Genomic DNA, 23595 nt, shown 5'->3' with positions numbered 1-23595 from the left:
CTCATCCTTTGCTCATAGCAATATAGCAAAACTATGATCAATTGATATCCATATGTTGTAAAGGTTAATACTCACTCTGTTTAAATAAATTATATATTAATTCTACTCAACCTGGGGAAAAACTCTGTCTAGTTTTATTTTTATTCTTTTTGTATAATATACATTTTTTATATATTTATATTTAATTTTTAATATATTCTAATTTCTTTTGTAGAATCCAACCTCGCACCACCAAAAGGAGGTTCTCTCCTCAAATTCCGGACATCTAGTCAAGATAACGACAAAAAATGGTCCCATCATCTCTAAAACTGCCCTCAACAACTACAGTCAAGTATGTATAACTTACACCCTTATACTTAGATTAAATATCCAAAAGATACACCACATCCGTTTTAAAATCCGCCAGATATAAGATATACATAAGAAACGACTATTTTACATTAAAGGTTATATCAAAATTAGCGGTAGTAATTTTCAATTAGTAGAAAAACTTTCACTAGATACTATTTCAAAATTTGCGAATAATGTCATTTTGGCCTATGATTATCATCCGTCAAGAGGAATTGTAAAAAACGTTTCATTCAGAACCTCGCAATTAGTGGAATAAATTAGTGGTTTCAATTACACTTTATACTTTTTAACGCTACTGTGGTGACGTGCTGTATCTTAATGTATTTAACCTAAGCTTTTATCATATACGTTCAACTTTTCGTTAGTTTTTTGTCTTCACTAACACCTTTTTATTCCGTCGACACTGGCATACGCTTGATAGTAACAGCTTAGCAGCATCATCCATCTTTTCCATTTTCTTTTTCAGCCATTGCATATTTCATCAGAGCACTATGAATCACACACCGGTTCTAACTCATCCAGACATCTCAGTGCCAGTTATCGCAACGGTATATCCAGAAGTGCGTTTTTCAATTCAGATGTAAGTATATATCGTTTATGCTCATTGTTGGAACATTGGATATTACAATAAAACCGTCTCAAAATTTACATAATTTTCCATAACCATACGTACTCAAACCATAAATGCCTAAGCTAATCTTAAAAACTTGTTCATATTTCAAAACTCTATTTCAAGCAAGTACTGGTTTAATAAGTTAAATTACAAATGAGGGGTTCAGAAGTGAACTGGATCAAGTCCTAGAAGATAATTATGGACAAAATGAGACTTTGAAAGTTTTTTAATGTTACTTAATTAAAATAAAACAAGCTGTAGCAGAAATCTTGCCACGATCCTTTATTATATTTTAAATTCTATAATTGCAAACTAAAGTAACTCAAATTACAACTGTGGTCATTTTTAAGAATGTTTGTTTATCTTTTTTTTTGCATTTGAACCATTTTATCTCTGAAAATATTTGAAATTTTGGGTATAAATAGGTTCATCAGTACATTTTTCTTGGTCATTTAGGGATTTGTTGACTTCGCATTGTCTATTAATAGTGTTTTCTTCGATTTCTATGAAAATTATGGTATATAGGCGGGATAAAGGGAAGATGATCTTTCATGTGTTGCTTTTTTGAGTGTGTTACATACAGTACATTACATTTGCGTCTATATTAAATGATAAGGTTTTTCTTCCTTGTGCAGTTTTTATTTGTAAGAAAAACAGCCTAACTATTGATGTAGTAATAGTGAAAATAATGATAAATCAAACTATACTTTCAAAATCGACAGAATCAGATCTTTCAGAACTGATTCTATCGATTCATCTTTCAAACTGAACCATTTGCGGTTTGTTTCATTGTCATCCATTTGATCAAAAAACCTATTTTCTAAACTCTAGCATGTGTGTTAAAGTCGCGCGTAAAACAGCGTTAAATTTTATAAACTTGATCCAGTTCACTTTTGAAAGGAATCAACAGAATATTCAGAAACCAAACAGAAACAGGCTATACTTCTTAATACGTGAAGTATGACTTGATTCATTTCTCTATTGGAAAAAAACAAATCTTATCTTAAAATAGTAGGAAATTGGACTTGATCCATTTTAATTCTGACCACTCCAAATATAACTAATTTATTTTCTATTTTGTTATATTAATTATAAATTTTATTGGAACTACTGCCTGGTTAACAAAAAAATGTGCAGTATTGGTAACTACCAATACATAATAATTTTTTTAACACTCATGATGCAGCAAAATATCAAAATAGTGTTCGAAAATTAAACTACCAGCGCAAAAACGGCCTAACCCCAAAAAACGTGTTTTGAGTTTGGTTCGATTGTCACTAAACTTTATTACGTTTTTTGGGGTTAGATCGTTTTTGCGCTGGTAGTAGCCTGAAGTAAGTTTTTTGCTCTGGTAGCCTGAAATAAACTTAATTGAGGCTACCAGCGCAAAAACGGCCTAACCCCAAAAAACTTGTTTTGAGAAAACTTAGAATGAAGTTTAGTGACAATAACGCTACTAGTTTAATTTTCCGACAATATTTTTATATTTTGCTGCAAATATTTGCCTAAAGACCTAATCAACTAAATTTTAGACATAAGTATATGTATAATAAATGTTGATTACTAAAAAAAATGTGGATTAGACGTTTTAATTACAAGTTTTTATTTATGAATTTATTTGAAAAGTTAATAGGCCCAATATTAATAATTGCATGAAAACTATTAATGAAGCAAATTTTGTAGCTTAAAACTTTTATTTTTATTTAGAAATTAATTTAATAAAACAAATATCATCCAGGTCAAATTTGCGAGTTTGTGGATTAGGCCGTGTTTGCGATGCGATGGTAGCTTCATTTGTAAAGAAGTATATGAATTAGTGAAAAATGCTACATACCCATGAATAATTTTAATGATCGAGTGATGAAGAATGCATATTTTGTTTCAAATACCAGTAGGAAATATAATCTTTTAATGAAAAATGCTAACGATGTTTGGTCCTTCGCAAACCTAATTGTAAGACAAGTGTAAATATAATATTTCATTAAAATCTGAATCAAGTTTTCTTTTTAAATTTTTACTTTTCACGTATACATTACATGGTTAAAGAAATGTTATTAATAATTTAAAAAAATGCTTTATGCTTTTGTACCATGTAAAAGGTATTTTAATAAATTAAATATAATTCTACCATAAAGTGTGTAAACCATGTTCACTTGTTAATTGCATTTTACATTAAAATTTAGATTAATGTGAATAATGAATAAAATAAAATATATCACATATTTACTTTCTTTTTTGATCTTATATAGAACTTAGGTTAAATAAAAGACGTCAAGATAAAATTAATTCACCGAAAATCATTCACTTTAGTGTTAAATTGAATTAATAATTTCATCTAAGCAATTTAACGGCATTAAGAGCGGCTACAGGAGATTTTTATTAATTGTCTATTTATAGGTAAATTCAGAATCAAATTTTCTTAATAACTTTTTTTCTTTATATAAAAGAAGAATATAATTACCTGTATAATTTGTTCTAGGATGATTCAAATATTCAAGTTTTTTAAAATTTTATACGTAGGTATATGATACTGTTAATAAAAAAACAGCTGAAGAAATATTAACTAAAAATTTTCCTCTGAATCCTCCATTAATTTCATTCATAATAAAATTGCCATGATTTTACTTTTAAAAATTAAAAGTAAAACATTTGTTGATAAGGGATTAAAATCAGGACAAAATAAATCCACTTTTTTAATATAAAAATGTAATATTGAGAATAGAGATATAGTGAATGTGAATTCAAAATGATACCAACGAACAAATACGATTAAAATTTTAATTTATCTCATCTTCTGTTATAAATGTAATTATGTGTGGTAAATTAGAAAGTATTGTTATATTTTTTCAAGATTTGATTATTTTCAAAATCGTTTATAATACTCCATAGAGTGTTGAAGACATAAAAACACTTTTTTTATCTATTTTATTACCGTCTTTGTTACACTTATAAGCGATTAATACCATCATTGTATGAATTTTATCGCATATAACACTCATTGTTTGAACAAAGGAACTCGTATATTTTGAGCTCATAAAATTGATATAACTCGGATGGCTGTCTTTATAGTAAGTAATAATTTCTCATAATATTATATTTTCAAGGCAATCATTTTATATTGCTTTAGCCCAAAGATATTGAAAAACCCTCAAAGAAAAGCAATTATATAAATTTTTGAGTAAGTTTTTAAAAACAAACTTATTTAAAAAACGGTTAAGATAAAAAATTTGTTTCTTTTCTTGAGATCTACAAGCCTTCTTTAAGGCTCACCCTGTGTAATCAATTATTTATACGGAAACCTACTAAGTAAAAATTATTTTTGCAAAATGCGTTTGTTTTGAAACTTTTCACTTACTTAAAAATTAAATATTATTGTTTGTCCAATATTTCTGTAAATAGGTAATGGAAATTTGTATCTACTGTCATTTTAAAGTTCTTGTCGATAATGTGATCTTCGTCGATATCTTCATCATCATTATTTAAATGTTAGTAAAATTATAATGAGATATTGGTTGCTATTTCATAAACTAAAAATGTTTATTTTTCCAGTAAACCCAATATACAGGGTGGTCCGAATTGTATTCCGTAAACTTCGGCAGCATATTCTGCAGATAAAAATAGGTAAAAAAGTTCGCATAAATGTATGTCCTGAAATGCTTAATTTCGGAGATACAGGGTGTAGAAATTTCATTTTTATTTCGATTTTTTCCAAATAATTTCTGAAGTAACATCAATATTTAGATGAAAATTGGTATCTGGGAATTTTTTGACATGAGAAATTTGATTTTGATGTCAATATGACTCCTACTGATAGAGGGCGCCACCTACATGTGTTTAAACTGTTTTGAAGCGTAATAACTTTTTGTCCGTACCTGTATAAAACTACCGACGGAAAAAATATACATCTCTGTGATTTTTTACATAAAAAATATCTCTTTATAAAAATCGCTACGAGCAACCGTTCTCAAGATATTTAGAATGGAAATAGTCAATACATGCCATTATTGACGAAAAATAAACACGTTGAGTAGATAGTTAGGTATTTCACTGAAATAATAAATTTGGGAAATGTTTGTTTTTTAAAATTAATCATATTTTTTCTGCAAAATAAAATGATGATAAAACAGTTTTTGTTGAACTTTTGGTACAAAAATATTTCAAATTTATGATCTCAGTCTAATAACTATTTAGTCAACATGTTTAATTTGTCAGTGATGACAGGTTTGGTCAGTGTGGAAACAGATGAATTAATAGAATTCATTGTTGCGAAGATGGACAGTTGCGCTTGTCAAAGAAGACAGATATCATTACTACCTTTGTAATATTGCTTTTATTTTATAGTATCATTTAATAGAAACTACTGCCTGATATTGCCGTTTAATTTATATTGGTTGACCACCACAATAGGATAGCACAATTGGCGACGAGGATAAAAACAACCACAGCAAAAGCACAGCAAGTACTAGATAATAATGACAAATGAAAGATCTGCCCAGAAAAGGTATAAAAAGAAAAATAATAGCATATTGTTATTTTCTTTAAACAGAAAAAAAAGGAAAAATGTGAGCCATAGTAAAGTTGTGAGCCACGGGTATTTAATGTGAGCCATAGTTAAGTTGTGGGCCACAGGTATCTAGTGTGAGCCATAGTTAAGTTGTGAGCCACGTGTAGTGAGTGAGCCACAAGTAATGAGTGAGCCACGTGTAGTGAGTGAGCCACATGTAATGAGTGAGCCACGTGTAGTGAGTGAGCCACATGTAATGAGTGAGCCGCGTGTAGTGAGTGAGCCACATAACTATTTTATGCTGTAAGCCATATAGGTAAAATGTACCTATGAGTTTGTATGCTACAGAGAAAAAATAAAAATAAAATTATAAATGTTATAAGTTATTCCTAAAATTTAAAATAAATTTAACATAATGTATCGATTGACATATTAATTAAATTAACGCTGAATAGAATAAATACCAACTATTCACGTTTGGTCATCTGACAGGAATTGTATTATTTGACAAAATAAAATGATTGACAGGAGTATTAAATATTAATTAAAAAAATCTTTGATAATTTTTTTTTAGAATGTTTTAATAACAGTTTATTTATTTGGGCTAACTGTTGTTGAAAGAGAGAAACAATATGTGCACGTTTAAATTAAAACAGACACATATTATGTTAATACTTAAATTAATTATTATGTTTATACTTAATATTAAAATTAGTAAGTTCTTACTTTATTTTAACAGATTAGTCGTCCACTCAACTTAGATGATGACGGACTGTGGAATCAAACCGTTCCTCTGTGAGAGCATAGATAGAGCATTAATTCGAAGTGAATGGGAGAAGTGGCTAAGATCATTAAAACTCTATTTAGGCGCAGAAGACATTACCGATTGTGTAAAAAAAGAAACAAATTACTACACATTGGCGGAGCACAGTTACAAGAAGTTGCATATAATATACCAGGTGCAATTCAAACTTATAATCCGGAATTAAAGAACGACATTTTTCAAACACTTGCAGAAAAATTAGGCCAGTATTTTTCCCCGAGACAAAATTCGACATTCGAAAGACATGTGTTCAGAAATTTAAAAGTAGATCACGAAGAGAGTTTTAACAGATTTCTTCTGAAAGTTCGAAACCAAGTTGCAAAGTGTTCTTTTGGAAATAATCGAGAGGAAGCTACCGAAATTAATATAAAAGACAAGATCATCGACAACTGGGCGCCAGTTGAGTTAAAGAAAAAATTATTAGAAAAGGAATACTCTCTTAACGAAATAATCGACATGTGCCAAATTCACGAACAAATAACCAGTCAATCAAAGGCAATGGAAATTACAGCAGGTCCAAGTACATCTACACTTATTAATAAAGTGACGTTCAAAAACAGAAACGGCCCCAATAAATGCACGCGTTGCGGTCGAACTGGACACCCAAGTTTTTCCAAATATTGTCAAGCCAGAGGAATGAAATGTAAGAAATGCAGCATTAAGGGACATTTTGCTGTTTGTTGCAAAACTCCATTGGATAAATATGTATCAGAACCAAATTATCAGTCTAATAAGCGAAGGCGAATAAACTTTGTTGAGAACGAACTCGAAGACGACGATTACAAAATTTCTGGAAACAATATTAAAAACTTTGACTGTTTTCAAGTTGAGAACCGATCATTTAAAAATAACAGTAACTATGATTTAGTAGAATGTAACGTTGGTGAAATAAATATTATATTCCTAATTGATTCCGGCTCAAAGGCAAATATTATATGTGGGTCTGATTGGAACACCCTTAAAAGTAAAAATGCCGTAATATGGGACGTCGAGACCCAGATAGGAGATGTTCTAAAACCATATGGAACGGGAAACTCGATTGTGGTAAAGAACCGATTTCAGGCCGCAATCTCTTTACCGGGACATCAGGAAATAATTACTTCGTTCTATGTTGTAGACCAAGGTGAAATATCTTTGCTGGGAAAAGAAACTGCAAAACGTCTGGGTGTTTTAAAACTAGGATATAATTTAAATCACATTGAAGAAACTATTTTCCCAAAGATTAAAAATGTTATTGTAAAGCTTACAATTAATCCACTCGTAAAACCGATACAACAGCCATTAAGAAGAGTACCTATTTCTGTAGAAGCAAAAGTAGAGCAGAAGTTGAAAGAAGCACTGGACAGTGACATAATAGAACAGGTAACCGAACCAAGTGGCTGGATATCACCAATGGTAATCGTTTTCAAACCGAATGGAGATATCAGAATTTGCATCGACATGCGTCGTGCCAATGAAGCAATCTTCAGGGAAAATTATCCAATTCCTACATTCGATTCGTTCATGACAAAGCTTATAAATGCTCAATTTTTCTCAAAATTAGACCTACTGAACGCCTATCATCAATTAGAATTGGACACTGACAGTAGACCTATTACAACTTTCATTACACAAAGGGAATGTTTCGATACAAGCGTTTGATGTTTGGTGTAAACTCCGCACCGGAGATATTTCAACGTGTATTTGAAGAGATACTTTCACCCTGCAAGAACTGTCTTAACTACCTTGATGATATAATAGTATTTGGGCGCACAGAAGAAGAACATAATACGTGCCTGAAAAAAGTACTAGACACGTTTAAAGAAAATAATATTCGGCTTAACGATCAAAAGTGCTTAATAAGAGTTCAGGAACTTCAATTCTTGGGACACAAGCTTTCAAACAAAGGAATAGATGCGGATGAAAACAAAATTCAAACCATCATAAATTTCCGACCACCCACTAACAAAGAAGAGGTAAGGAGTTTTTTGGGACTAGCCACATATTTGGGAAAATTTATACCTGATTTAGCTAATTCTACTGATTCCCTTCGACAATTAACTAAGAAAGAAGTACGATTCACATGGACGGACATCCACCAACAAAATTTTGAAAAATTAAAACAAGCCTTAACCAAACCACCTACACTGTCATATTTTGACCCGAACAGACGAACAAGGTTAATTGCGGATGCAAGTCCCGTAGCACTAGGTGCCGTTTTAGTGCAATTCCAAAACCATATTCCAAAAGTGATCTCTTTTGCTAGCAAAAGTCTTTCCGGAGTTGAACGCAGATACTCACAAACTGAGAAAGAAAGCTTGGCTCTTGTTTGGGGAGTTGAAAGATTTTATTTTTACTTAGCAGGTCTTGAATTTGAACTTGTGACAGACCATAAGCCACTAGAAGCTATATTTAAGCCATCCTCGAAACCACCAGCGAGAATTGAACGATGGGTTCTCAGACTACAAGCGTTCAAATTCAAGGTAATATATAAACCCGGAAAACTAAATATTGCAGATTCGCTTTCGAGACTTTGCAAGTTGGAAATCGAACCATCGTTTGATAGAGACGAAGAGCAACATATTTATAATGTCATCGAACAACATATACCGAAAGCTATACGTATTTCCCAGGTCATAGAACATAGCAAAAGTGATCCACTGATATCAGAAACCGTAACAAAAATAAATACCAATTCATGGGAAATTTCGGAAAAAAATGTTTTTTTTCCATTTCGGTTAGAATTAACTACATTTGGCCCAGTCATTTTAAGAGGAAATAAAATTGTGATTCCACAGAAATTAAGAATACAAACACTGGAATTGGCACATGAAGGACACCCTGGTGAAACTGTCATGAAACGAAGACTGCGTGCAAAAGTTTGGTGGCCTTTAATTGATAGAGAAGTGGAGAAATTTGTTAAATCTTGTCGTGACTGCATATTAGTCGCACAGCCAAATAAACATCCACCTATGACAAGACATAAATTTCCAGAGGCACCATGGTATTGTCTGGCTATCGATCTCATGGGGCCTTTACCAAATCAAGAACAGGTCTTGGTTATAATTGATTATTATTCGAGGTATCAGGAAATTAGATTTTTACGTTCAACAACGTCAACAATTATTATAAATCACCTGAATGAAGTTTTTTCAAGATTTGGAATTCCAAAATCTATTAGATCGGACAATGGAAAACAATTCGTAAGCAGAGAATTTGTTAAATTCTGTAGCGATAATAATATTGAGATTATTAATACACCCCCATACTGGCCACAAGCGAATGGTTTGGTCGAAAATATGAATAAATCTATTCTAAAGCGTCTACAGATATGCCATACAAATGGTCTGGATTACAAATCCGAACTTAATAAGTTCGTGTTAATGTATAACGTTACCCCCCAGGGAACAACAGGAAAGTCACCATCTGAATTACTTTTTAATCGAAACATCAGAGACAAAATTCCAACTGTAACAGACCTAATGGGCGAAACTGGTGACGAAGAAGCCAAAGATAATGATATACTAAATAAATATAAAGGAAAAATGATGGAAGATGCAGCAAGAGGGGCAAAAGAAATAAACATAAAACCAGGCGATAAAGTTCTTATTGAAAATCTCGTTGTGCCAAATAAACTTACAACTAGATTTGGCAAAGACGAATATGAGGTATTGCAGATCGAAGGCAACCAAGTGGTATTATTTGGCAATGGGAGAACAATAAAACGTCATGTTTCACATTTGAAGAAAATTCCCGATCAATCAGAAGATATTCTAAATCAATCATTTTTCCTCCAAACCCCTAATATTACAACTACAACAAAGACAGCCGCCGAAGAAGAAGGAACGGACATTCAGCAGACAACCTTCCAAAAAGAAACCGGACAGCATAGCGACAACTACCAACTAGAGGAAACCGAGGAGCAAAACAAAATTAAACCTTTGAAGCTGAAAAAAAGGACGGATTGTGGAAACAGGTGAATTAATAGAATTCATTGTTGCGAAGATGGACAGTTGCGCTTGTCAAAGAAGACAGATATCATTACTACCCATAGATAAATGCAACAAGTTTAGATTGGAAAGCTCGTAAAAATTTTAGGTCGCGAAATTATTTTGGGTCGCGACCATTTTACGCGATCTGGCGCTGCTATAGCGGTCGCTAAGAACAACGGCAAACAAAAACAGAAATAATTTTCTCTTGTCAAAGTCAGAATCTTCAAAAATCATAATAATCTTTCAAAATCTAAACCGCTCTCATTAAAGAAATTCCGAAAAGTGTTTATAGCGTCCATTTTCAAAGTAATTATTGCTATCTTGTGAGTTTAATTCAAGTTTTATTTACTCCAACCGGTAATAATTGTGAAAAAGTGGCATTAAAAACTTAAAAAGCTGTGCTGAGAACTGTAAACTGCAAAAACCATCGTGGATCGTGGCATAACGTCGGTTTCCAATGTTTCATAGGTATTTCATACATGCGTCCTTATATAAAATAAAGTTTCTTGTATGCAACACACTGTATTTTATTTATAAAATTAAACGAAAATAATAATAAATTTGATTAAACAATATTTGGCGATATAATTCCGGAAAAAGCCGAACCGCTCCGAAATTTTCAAAAGTTTTGGGTCGCGACCGTTGCAAGAATAGCGCCAAATAGTGTTTACATTGTCCTTATAGGCACTTTCCAATCTAAACTTGTTTCATTTATCTATGTTACTACCTTTGTAATATTGCTTTTATTTTATAGTATCATTTAATAGAAACTACTGCCTGATATTGCCGTTTAATTTATATTGGTTGACCACCACAATAGGATAGCACAGTCAATGATGACAGGTTTGGTCAGTGATGACCAAAACTAATTGCTCCCAACGCTGCAAATGTGCCACTTTAAGTGTGGTATGCACAGAGATGTGTGCATGTGAAGGAAGCGTTGATTCTTGTGCAAATGTCGGTATTGTAGAGGAAATCAGCCTGGATTAGGAGGACTCATCGGATGACGAGTGTTATACTGTTGGATAAAATTGTAACATTTAGGGACTGCGCCCCTCTTTGCCCTCTCGCTCTTGCTACAAAAATGCCTCATTTAATAAACATTTATATACCGTTTCTCTGTCTCTATTTTATTTGATATATAAATATTAATGAACATCTACCTATATAAACATTCGTCAGTGTTTCTATAAACATCAACACTTATATAGCCAAGAGGTTTTTTTATAGTTATTACTATTTCAAACAAAACTAACATTTATAGGTTAGGCATTGATTATATGGCGTAATCGTATATTTTCAACTCCCAATGACCTAGGGGTGGAACAATTGGAAGTATTTACAAGTTCCAAAAACAGTTTTGTATTTAAAAATACTCGTTAAAATTAAAATATTTTCAATACATTTTATTAAGCGAATTTACGTTATTTTATAAGGAGGTGAACATAGGGGTTGTTTCTTCCCTCAGACGCATTTGCAACAGAGGGCCCATCGATTCTCGGAATCTGTGGGGTATTATGAAATTTTTAAGGTATCGCCCAATATTGTATCACAAATCTGCAAACGGAATACAAATTCAAACCGAACTAGGTATTGATAATTTCGATTCCAAATATCTGGAAAACCATTACTATAGTCTATAAAATGAATAACTTTGAATTTTGACCGTTATTTTTTACCAACATGGCAAATATAAAATCCCTCTGTCATAAAAGTTACTGATATTCTTTAAATTGAGTGCCTGAACGAATCAGATAGGTAACTTTTTTTACTTTCATGAAATAGAAAAGGAAAATAATATAACAAGTGACAGTTCTTCCTCTTCTTGCAAAAATCAACACGAAATGTCATATTTGTCAAAAGTAAAATGTCATCAGGTTTTGACATATCTAAATATTAGACCAATGTCGTCTCTAATAGAACAGCCTCGGGCGAGATTTATGACGTCACGCTAGTTAGATACTACGGATTAATAAATATGTTGTAGAATACATGGAAAACATAATTATTCCTCGTATTTTTTGGTTTGTATTTTAAAAATTATATAGTTTACATGAAATATACATAATATACAGTTAATAGCGAACAATATATAATACAATATATGTACCTATTCACAGTAATAAATACTTTGGCAAATAAACTATGAACCATAGAAATGCAGCAAATGTTTTACAATATACAAATAATGAATAAGTACATAAGACAATGGGTAAAAATATATTTTTTAATTTTGGGGTTTGAAAATCGATCTAATTTAACAAAAACATTCAATATCTACTAATAGTGATGTATTGATGTATTGTTTATTAATGTTCAAAAAATTATATTTGCAAATAATACAATATCATAGAAAAAAGGCGTCAGCGATGGCTACGAAATAAAGATCGCTATCATTTTATATGTAAAATTATTCTAAAATTTTGATTTTTTTTGGGATTTAGGTTTGGGGAAAACGCTGATTAAGTTTCCATTTGGTTTTTCATTATTTTTATTTGGTTTAAAAAAAAACGTTTCGGCTAACATTATAGCATTCGTCAGTGTTGTGTCATCTGAAAAAAAATAGTGTCGAATATAATCCAAAAAAATACATATCAAATATTCACACCACACACCACATAATGTTTACTGCAATTAATAAACTAATATAAACTTGTCAAAAGATGACCACATATTTTTTAAAATTATTATTCCTAGCACTAAAACTATCTACATTGACTATGGAGCACGATTTCAGCCATATTGTAAAACATTTGATGCATTTGTATGGTTCATAGTTTATTTGCCAAATTATTTATTACTATAAATAGGTATATATAGGGAAATTAAAATAACTTCCGTTGCACATCATAATACAACCACCAGCAAACTCCATGAGACGACGCATGGTGTCATTGACGACGTGCAACGGAAATTGTTCCAATTTTCCTATACATATATTGTATTTATTAACTGTATATTATATATATTTCATGTAAACTATATAATTTTAAAATACAAACCAAAAATACGAGGAATAATTATGTTTTTTGTATTATTCTACAACATATTTATTAATCCGCAGTATCTAACTAGCGTGACGTCATAAATCTTGCTCCGAGGCTGTTCTATTAGAGACGGCATTGCGTCAGCATGGCCGCAAGTTGCTAACGTAATAAAATTAACACTAGAATAGCCCGCGGAAACTGTCAAATTCAAAGTTATTCGTTTCACAGACTATAGTAGCGATTTTTACCAAGAGACCTTTTTTACGTAAAAAGCGTCGTAAATGTATATTTTTTACTCAGTAGTTTTATATAGGTACGGACAAAAAGTTATTACTCTTCAAACCATTTAAAAAATATGTAAGTGGCGCCATCTACTAGTAGGAGTCATATTGACATCAAAATCAAATTTCTCATATCAAAAAACTCCCAGATACCAATTTTAATCCAAATATTGACGTTACTGCAGAAATTATTTGCAAAAAATCGAAATAAAAATGAAATTTCTACACCCTGTATCTCCGAAACTAAGCATTTTAGGACATACAGATATACTATCATTCTTACTTATTTTTATCTGCAGAATATGCTGCCGAAGTTTCCGGAATACAGTTCGGACCACCCTGTATTATGTTTGGCACATTTCACTAATTTTTGTTATTATAAAGAAATGATATATAAATGGCAAGTATTTTGTAAGTTCTTAATTAGTTGGCAATTAAAATTTTGACACTATTTTACTCAAAAAGTTTCAGTGCATATAGCATTGCACAGTTAATTATGTAATGTAAATACTTATTAGCACAACGATAATAATATTAAAAGTGTGGGTATATTGGTCAAACAAATGTGTGTATAACGGAATAACTCATCATTCAATAAATTTAAATGGCATTAACAAGTTCAGTTTGTATTATTTACAGTTATTGTTAGGTTGATTAAAATGTAAATGACACAAGTAATTACCGGGAAGTGTTATCTTTATACAATGTAACATTGCAATACAGATATGCAAATTAGTTATACAGTTCATACCAAATTAACTTTTAGTTACGTGATTAAGCTTGACCGACACAGCGCAACGTTGCCCACTTTTATATATTTTCTTGAAATCAAAATATTTTAGGAAATAAAAATAAATTAATTATAAATATATAAACAACTATTATTTACATCAACAAACTCACTTTCTTAACAGCACTTAAGGGACATAAAGAGCCATTACTACCACTTTCCCGTTTAAAATATTTTAGTAAAGTTACAATGAGTTTTTCACGGCTATTAAGCTATCTTGTACACATCGCACTAAAAGAGGTTCTAAAAAGAGCAATGTTCGATTGCATAGTCTGCTAGTAAACATCGCAACCAAAAATAAAGTGTCAAAACGAATGACAATGTCAGGAAATAAATAAATGCATCTATCGCGCCCTCGATTACGTAACTAAAGGTTTAATTAATATCAGATATATATGGGCATCTCTGTCTATAATATTTTTGGTAAATACAGGAACCTGTTGCTAATTTTTTAGCCGGCAAAAAAAAGTTTTTTTAATTTTACTCAAAGTGAGTTATTTGGGTCGTAAATGACCTAAATACACAATATTTTCATGGTGTCTGTCCGTCTGTCCGTCTGTCCGTCTGTCCGTCTGTCCGTTTGTCCGCCTGTCCGCCTGTTCGTCTGTCTGTAACACGATAAATCAAAAACTGCTAAACCGATTTTAACCAAATTTGGCACAAAAATACTGTGGCATCCGAGAATCTGGCCATTAGTTTTTGGTGGGGGTGGGGGTTGGTAAGGGGGTATGGGCGGGGGTTAAAAGGTTTAAAAAATTGTAACTCCAAAATTACCGTAGCTAGCGAAACGCCGTTTTCAATTTAAGATTAGGAATAATATTTGCAACAAAATTTGTAATAACATCAAAATCAGTCAAAGTCTCAGTTTTTGAGATATTCCGTGTTTCCGTAGTCCGTTTTTGAGAAAATCTATGTGGAGAACTCTAAAATCGGACGCGACCTCAGGTGGCGGATAGGGGAAATAACCGCGGCCCAAAATTGGAAAAATTCCTTAATTTGAAACTAAAAGAACTGCCTACCAACTTTTTATTAACATATTTTAGTATGGGCGGCTATACGTGCCTCCCGGCGCCAATTTTTAATCCTTAATTTTAACGGAGACTAAGTAATGTTTTTCGCTAGTTTTCATATTCAAAAACTGCGAAAGAAATAAGCTATTTTATTAAACTTATACCAAAGTTTTTGAAGTTTTGCAGTCTAAAAAATGTTAATAAACTTTTCTCTAAAGAATACAAAAACCAGATAAGTTATTTTCATTAAAATCCCTACGGAGGAGTTTTTCAAAGAAATGTTTCGATTAAAACTATAACGTTTTTGTAAATGCGCTATAAAAGTTAAGTTCAAACTTTAATTAACTTTGCTGTTTGTTTTAAAACACTGCAAAAACTTAAAGTATTTGATATTTTAAAGACATTTTAGATGTCTAGTTCGTTTCAACTCTTACCTCTAACCTTATGAAATAGATTCCAGTGGGATAGGGAAACATGTTTAAAGCTGGCCCATTTTTCGTAACAACAAGTTAGCGATCGATGCATGTCGATATATCTTTATAACTATTGGCTTTGCAGTTTTTTCTTATTTTTATGTCCTTACAAATTATGAAAAAAGCACTAAAAGCTAGTTCTTAATCAGTGTTCATGTTTCTTTTCATCATTCAACACTGGGTTGTGTTTGTTGGTTTTGTAGATTTACTAGTAAAATATTAACTACCGCGGTATACTCACGAACACTTCGAGCGCAGATGGAATATTTATTAATATTTATATTCGCGCGAACGCAATGATTTTTTGTTCGGACTATTTATTCTGCTTTTACTTTTTATTCTGCTTACTATTTTTTCTGTTCGGGCTAAAATGTTCAAATCTGGACGCACCTTTAGATACAAAACCTACACTTTATACGTGATAAACACTTTACTGAACGCACGTTTCACTATGTTATGCATCATCAATAGATTATTAAAACATGAGTTTTTATCATCTGCTGATGATGCTAACCTACTGCATGATGCGAGGGGTGGAATTCATGTAATTCCACTATTGGAATTACATGTAGATACATGTTTTTGGCAGTCGCTTGGTTGGTAGTCTCATGGCGTTCGCTTATACATACATACATACATACAGCCGTTACTCGCTGACGAGTATTCGACACACATAAAGAAAATGGTCACGCAAGGCGTTTTCTTTCATGAGCTTTTCTGTGGCTGAAAAGCCCGATACGTGATGTTTTCTGCCTACCGCACTTCGGAAATTCAAAAATTTCATTGCTTTGTTGCCTCTTTACTTTTTGGTTGCCGCTGTTAACTGAGTTTACAACCCTTCGTGGAAAATGTCCTTGTACCTTTTCAGTTGTCCACCCGGTCTCCTCTTACCGTCTACAAGCTCACCGTAAAGCAGAGATTTTGGCATGCGGTTTTCTTGCATTCTGCATACGTGACCAGCCCATCGTAAGCGGGATTTTGTGACCATGACTTCAATACTCTCGCAGTTAGCTTTTTCAAGGACCCATACGTTTGAGACATGATGGAACCACCGGACTCTTAGGAATTGTCTAAGGTGTCTCTGTTGCAACTTGTTTAATGCGTTCATGTGTCGGCGGTACGGCACCCAGGTTTCGCTCCCATATAACATGGTGGGGATTATAATTGCTCGGTACACTGCAAGTTTTCTTTTTGTACTCAAGTCGTGATTGTTGAAAACCCTGTCTTTTAATTTCCAGAATGCTCTTGAGGCGCTACTAATCCTGTGCTGAATAGTACTTCTCCGATTTTTTTACTACACTAATTTATTCCACTAATTGCGAGGTTCTGAATGAAGCTTTAACGGTCTACTAATACATTGAGCGCAGAAACGATTCCCAAAATAAATCTTTGTTATACGCAATGTACTTTTTAAAACATTATAAAGTTAAGAGACAGACACTGAATCTGCAACTCTACCATGCAAAATGCAGAATGCACGATATTTAATGGGAAAGTTCTGAGCACATTGAACGTTTTTTAAACATAAACTTTATTTATTAACTAATAAAACTATAAACTTTCTTTATATTTTTTTCCATAAAATGTTTAGTCCTTATACGTTACTAAAAAGTTGGGTGATTTATATTCCTAAAGTATTTCCTTGATTGTTAGAATTTAGTTGATCGTTAAGAATGTATATTCTACACCTGCCAAGCAATATAATAGGGATCACATCTGTTAGCCTAAATCCAAACCCCATCTTTAACCTCTGACATTTCCGGCCATTTCTGATCCCACCTGATCATCAGAAGGCGAAATGTCACCGTGTACCCTTTAACTACGCAAACCGACAATTAAAATGGGTTTCGGTCCGCCTCGAGGCACGTAAAGGTTAGCAAATTGCGGTAAAGACGATCCATCCCAGCCAACGATATCACCGAAACCGTCTGCAAGTCTGCATAATATTCCGCCGATGCATATTTCACGACGGGATATAAATAATATTGCGGATATCGCGACATTATGTTACAACGGGATCGTTTTAATTGAGCCATGAATTGACGTCGAATGTTTACGTTTGACGTATACATCAGAGTCTGGTAGAACACGCAAAACAACTTACTGTTTTGTTGTGTTAGAATACAATAAGTTATTTGATTAAGAATTTCCAGAATTAAAACCGTTGTTGTAACTACGGATTTGCCAGTTGCATGAAATTATATTATTTATTTATTAAATTTAACCTAGTGTTATTTACATTTTATATTTTTTTCAAACATTGATATCTGTAAAAAAATACTAGTACGTCTAAAATATGTCCTTTGTATCTGTTTGTTTTAACAGAAATGACTGCAACTTTTGATTTTTAAAAGTTACCCTAGGTATTTTTTACTTTGTTTGACAGAAAATGACATTCTGTATAGAATGACATATCATATGTCTACAGTTTTGGTTTGAGCCACTAGAATAAATGTAACAGCAACTTGACTCGATATACAATATAATAAAAAAACGGCGATGAAATGAAGATCGCCGTCATTTTTATGTAAAATTATATGGGGAATGTCATCGATCGTCATTTTCAAGCCAAATGGACACCTTTTTTTTCGATCATACGGTACCTAGCTCGGTACCAAGTAAGTAATATCAAGTTATTCGTAAAAAATCGTTAAAAATACAGTTTGGGCATCTTTTAACAGGTAAAAAAGACACAAAAACATTAGTCGATCAAATCAATTTTTCCAAGGCTCATTGATAAAAAATAGTGGTTTTAACATAGCCATTCTAGTTTGGTTATTTTTTTAACTGACAATATAAAAAGTTGACTTCTGATATGTCATTCTATTCCAAATGTCATTTTCTCGAATAAAATCATCTCTTCATATCAATATACCGTATGATCGAATAAAAACGGCGTCAGCGATGGCTATGAAATGAAGATCGCTGTCATTTTAAATGTAAAATTATATGGGAAATGTCATCAATCGTCATTTCCAAGCCAACTGGACGCCGTTTTTTTCGATCATACGGTATCTCTTCATTAAATAAAGTAAAAAAAATACCCATGGTACCATTTAAAAATCAAAACTTGTAGTCATTTTCGGTGACAGGAAGTGACCGAAACTAACTGTACGGCTACGAATACGGCTATCAACCTCTATTTATGTCCTATACTAAAATACCAAATCTCGTTTTTCTGTCTAAAAAAAATATGAAAGTTATCGGGGTGAGCCACTTTTGAAACTCATCCGGTATGTTGTATAATATAATTAATAATCTATTTTTTTATTTGACATTAATGATTTTGTATCAATAAAAACGTATTTTTTAAAATGTATTTATTTTTTTCTAGCTACAACATTTAGATACAGCCAAATTGTCGTCTAGACTGAATTTAAACCAAGGCTCAACAGTTTCAACGCCAAGCACACCAATGGTGGACACTTTGCCTACCATCAACAATAATTCCGACAAAAATCAAGAAGTTACCAACAATAACAAAGAAGAAATTTCCTTTCCCTTAACACCATCAGGTAAAGTATTTAGTTGTGCTTGATTCTTAGATTTTCCTAAAAGTCTTCTAAAAATAATAATACCAATATGATATTCTAAAAAAACTAGACAAGAAAATGTTACTTTATTATTGTATCTTCTTTCTCAGCCTGGTCCCATCCAGTGTTGGATATAGACCTCTTCTAGGTTTTTCCATGCTTCGCGATCTTTATCCAATCTCATCCATTGTCTTTTTGCCACTTTTCTAACGTCATCAACCCATCTCTTTTTTGGTCGGCCTACTTCTTGTTGTTTCCCTAGGTCTCTATAGTATGACTTTTTAGGGTCATCGGTTTGGATCCCGTCTTACCACATGTCCGATCCATTGCCATTTCAGACTTGCCACTTTTTGAACAACATCTATTACTTTCGTCTTTTCAAGTATGTGGGTTTTCCGTATTTTTTCTGAGATGGTGACTCCTAACATGATTCTCTGCATGGCTCTCTGTGCAACTCGTAGTTGTTTTTACTGTTTTTCGGGTAATTGCCATAGTCTCTCAGCACAGGTAGGATGCAGCTGTCGTAAGCCTTTTTCTTTAGGTTCACCTTTTTCTTTAGGTTTGACCTGATTTGGGTACCTTTTTACCTTTGAAAATATTGCTCATATTTCCAAATGCTACACATACCAAATGGATTCTGCTTTTGATCTCCGTATTTTGGTTCTCTGTACCCAGCTTGATTTTATGATCTAAATAGGTATATATAATGGTTCACGCTTTCAATAACAATGTTGTCTACGGTAATGTTCTGGCTATTGTTGCTCATTATCTTGCTTATTGTTATCACCATTTTCTTCACTTCATTTTAAGGCCAATTCTCAAAATAAAAACAATTAGTTGTATACTGAAGATGTCTTCGTATGTTTTTATAGAGGTCTATTAATTTTTTATAATGTTTTTATAAAGATTATAAAGAGTAGTGTCCTTTAATTTTAATTCAAATAATTATAATAACTTTTTTCATCAGCACAATAATGCTGTATCCATTTCATAAATTATAATTATTAACTGAATGCCTTTTTGCAGCAAACCGATGATAATAAAAAGACTATTGTAACTACTTCCACATGCTTTTAACTCAACTGGGCGAAATAAAATGCTGAATTTGAAATATCTGAAAAATCGACATTTTAAAATAGAAAACAGCCATCGACACTTAAAGTGTTGAAATCATTTTCTAGCCCAGTTCCAATTATTAATTCCACACTTTCGAAAGCCTTAAACCGTTGATTGAAAGAATTGGTTGCTTATTTCTTTCAATCAACGCTAAAACTATGTGTCGACTAATACGATTAATAGTAGCTTTTAATTAAACCTGTCGAAGGAAATATTTATGAAATATTAACGTTGCATTTTCATTTACAGAGGCGTTACGTTTGTACGGCAATCGTCTGACAGAACACGAAAAGACTGAACTTTCCACGGAGAAGTATTCAAAAATATGGTACCTCGGCTTGGACGCTTGCAAAATTCACGGCGAATATGGCGGCGTTCAAAATGGTGGCTACGATGACGAAAGCGGAAGTTATACTAAGGTAGGTTGTAATTTTGATTATCTCAAAACTGATATTAACCCAATAATTATTCCTGTTTAAATGCGATGAAAAGGATAATTTTATTTGCTTGAAACTTAAGGAAAGAAGCAAGTTTTTGTAAACTTGTCTTAAATGCTCGCAAGTAAATGCCCTTCAAGATTTTGCTCGATAATGCTTCTATCGGGTGCGTCTCAAAAGCAGCTCACCCCTATAACTTTTGTATTTTTTCAGTTAAAAAAACGAGATTTGGTACGTTGGTATATGACATAATTTAGGATTGATTGACGTATTCAATTATTTTTGGTCACTTCCTGTTTCACCGGAAATGACTACAACTTGATTAGTACGTGATTTTTAAATGACACACTTGGTATTTTTTTACTATATTCGATAGAAAACGAGACTCTGAATAGAATGACATATCATATGTCAATTTTTGACATTTTAGCATATGGTTTATTTGCAATTGTAACATGCGGTATATACTAATGAGCCATACTTGTTCTATTTGAAAAAAATTGAGTTATTATTAAAAATACGATTTGGGCATCTTTTACTAAAGACACGAAAAACCGAGCGAAAAACGTTAGACGATCAAATCTGTTTTTCCAAGCCGCCTTGTCAAAAGTTGGCATATGATGTGTCACTCTAGTCAGAGTGTAATTTTCTATCGAATAAAGTAAAAATATACCGAGGATGTCATTTAAATATAAAAATTTGTAGTCATTTCCGGTGGAACAGGAAGTGACCAAAAACAATTGAATACGTCAATCAATCCTAATTTATATCATGTAGTAACATATAAAATCTCGTTTGTAATCTGAAAAAATAAAAAAGTTATAGGGGTGAGCCACTTTTCAGTTCAATATCTTAATAAAATGTATTTTAAAACCAAGAATTCAAATTGAAATCGATTTGTATATTTTGTTACTTTGTATTTGTCTTAGTTTTTCATTTCCCCACTGACTCATCGATTTAACAAAATATATTGAGCAGCAACACATTTGCAACGCGGAATTTGTAAATACGAATTCTCTGTATAAATTGGTACTCAAGAGCTCTAATGGGCCGATAAAATTCTAGGGCATAGTGCCAACAAGGATTGGCAATGTTTATTTAGAAAATAATTGGGTTTACGTCCCATTTTGATCCGCCGAAAGTGCGGTTTCTTAAACTCACAAACAGATGTCAGTTTGCGCGTTCCGCAACACGCATTGTGTAACCGAGAAAGATTTTCAGTGAAATTACGAAAATATCAATTGCCGAGACCTATTTTGTTTGATCTATGTAGGCTTAATATTGATTCGTTTAAGAGTTATTTTATTTTGCATCTGACATCACGTAAACCTTCAACTTTATTATAATTAAGTTGTAAATAAATTGAAACATTACAAAAACTAGCCAAATTTTTTTATGTTTCGTAACTTTACATTTTGTAATCGGATTTGAATGATTATAGTATCAGTTTGAACGTTAATTTATTGGCATTATTCAATATGCTGCCGAAGTTTCCGGAATACAATTCGGACCACCCTGTATACAGGGTGGTCCGAACTGTATTCCGGCAACTTCATATTCTGCAGATGAAAATAAGTGAAAAAGTTCGTATAAATGTATGTTCTTAAATGCCTAGTTTCGAAGATACAGGGTGTAGAAGTTTAATTTTTATTTCAATTTTTTTCCAAATAATTTATGAAGTAACGCCAATATTTGGATGAAAATTGGTGTCTGGTAGTTTTTTGACATGATAAATTTGGATGTCATTATGACTGCTATTTGTAGAGGGCGCCACCTACATGTGTTTTAAATGATTTGAAGTGTAATACCTTTCGCCCGTACTTGTATCAAACTACATAGTGACAAAATATACATTTCCCCGACTTTTTACGTCAAAAATATCTCTGGGTAAAAATTGCTACGAGCAATCGTTCTCAAGATATATCAAGATTTTTTTTTAGAATGAAAATAGTCAATAAATGTAATTATTGACAAAAATAAACACGTTGACTAGATAGTTATTTGACTGAAATAATAAATTTGGGAAATTTTTATTTTTTTAAATTAATCATAAATTTTTCTGCAAAAAATGATGCTAAAACAGTTTTTGTTGAACTTTTGGCACAAAAACATTTCAAATTTATGATTTAAGTCTAATAACTATTTAGTCAACATGTTGAATTTATGTCAATCATGTCAGGTATTGATAATTTCGATTCCAAATATCTCGATAACCATGACTCGTAGCGATTTTGACCAAGAGACCTTTTTTACGCAGCAAAAATTCGTAAATTAAATAAGTCTTTTACTCAGTAGTTTTATACAGGTACGGACGGAAAGTTATTACTCTTCAAACCAGTTAAAAATATGTAGGTGGCGCCCTCTATAAGTAGGAGCCATATTGACATAAAAATCAAATTTCTCATGTCAAAAATGTCCCAAACACCAATTTTCATCCAAATATTGATGTTACTTCATAAATTATTTGGAAAAAATCGCAATAAAAAAGAAATTTCTACACCCTGTATCTTCAAAACTAAGCATTTTAGAACATACATTTATACGAACTTTTTTAATTATTTTTATGCGTAGAATATGCTGCCGAAGTTTCCGGAATACAGTTCGGACCACCCTGTATAGCTTGATGTACAGCTTGACCTATAGCTTGATAAATATCAGGCTATACAAATTATTTTATTTACAACTAATACCATAATCATAAAAATC

General features: G+C 32.2%; 1 protein-coding gene across 4 annotated transcripts in view; it reads left to right on the top strand.

The window, feature by feature from the left end:
- Positions 1-23595, top strand: part of LOC115891520 (dual specificity tyrosine-phosphorylation-regulated kinase 2) — a 167652-nt gene that overhangs the window by 99408 nt on the left and 44649 nt on the right. For 3 of the 4 annotated variants that reach the window (XM_030911997.1, XM_030911999.1, XM_030911996.1), the window contains exons 2-5: positions 215-331; positions 818-931; positions 19138-19318; positions 20702-20871. In XM_030911997.1, the coding sequence (XP_030767857.1) occupies positions 215-331; positions 818-931; positions 19138-19318; positions 20702-20871 (582 nt within the window). The remainder of the gene's footprint in view (positions 1-214; positions 332-817; positions 932-19137; positions 19319-20701; positions 20872-23595) is intronic. The other variant, XM_030911998.1, reaches the window with a different exon arrangement.

Source organism: Sitophilus oryzae, unplaced genomic scaffold, assembly GCF_002938485.1.
Source record: "Sitophilus oryzae breed Bouriz unplaced genomic scaffold, Soryzae_2.0 scaffold_1184_pilon_pilon, whole genome shotgun sequence".
Lineage (NCBI taxonomy): Eukaryota > Metazoa > Arthropoda > Insecta > Coleoptera > Curculionidae > Sitophilus > Sitophilus oryzae.
Note: the sequence above shows the minus strand (reverse complement) of the source record. Positions and strands in the feature narration are given on the sequence as shown.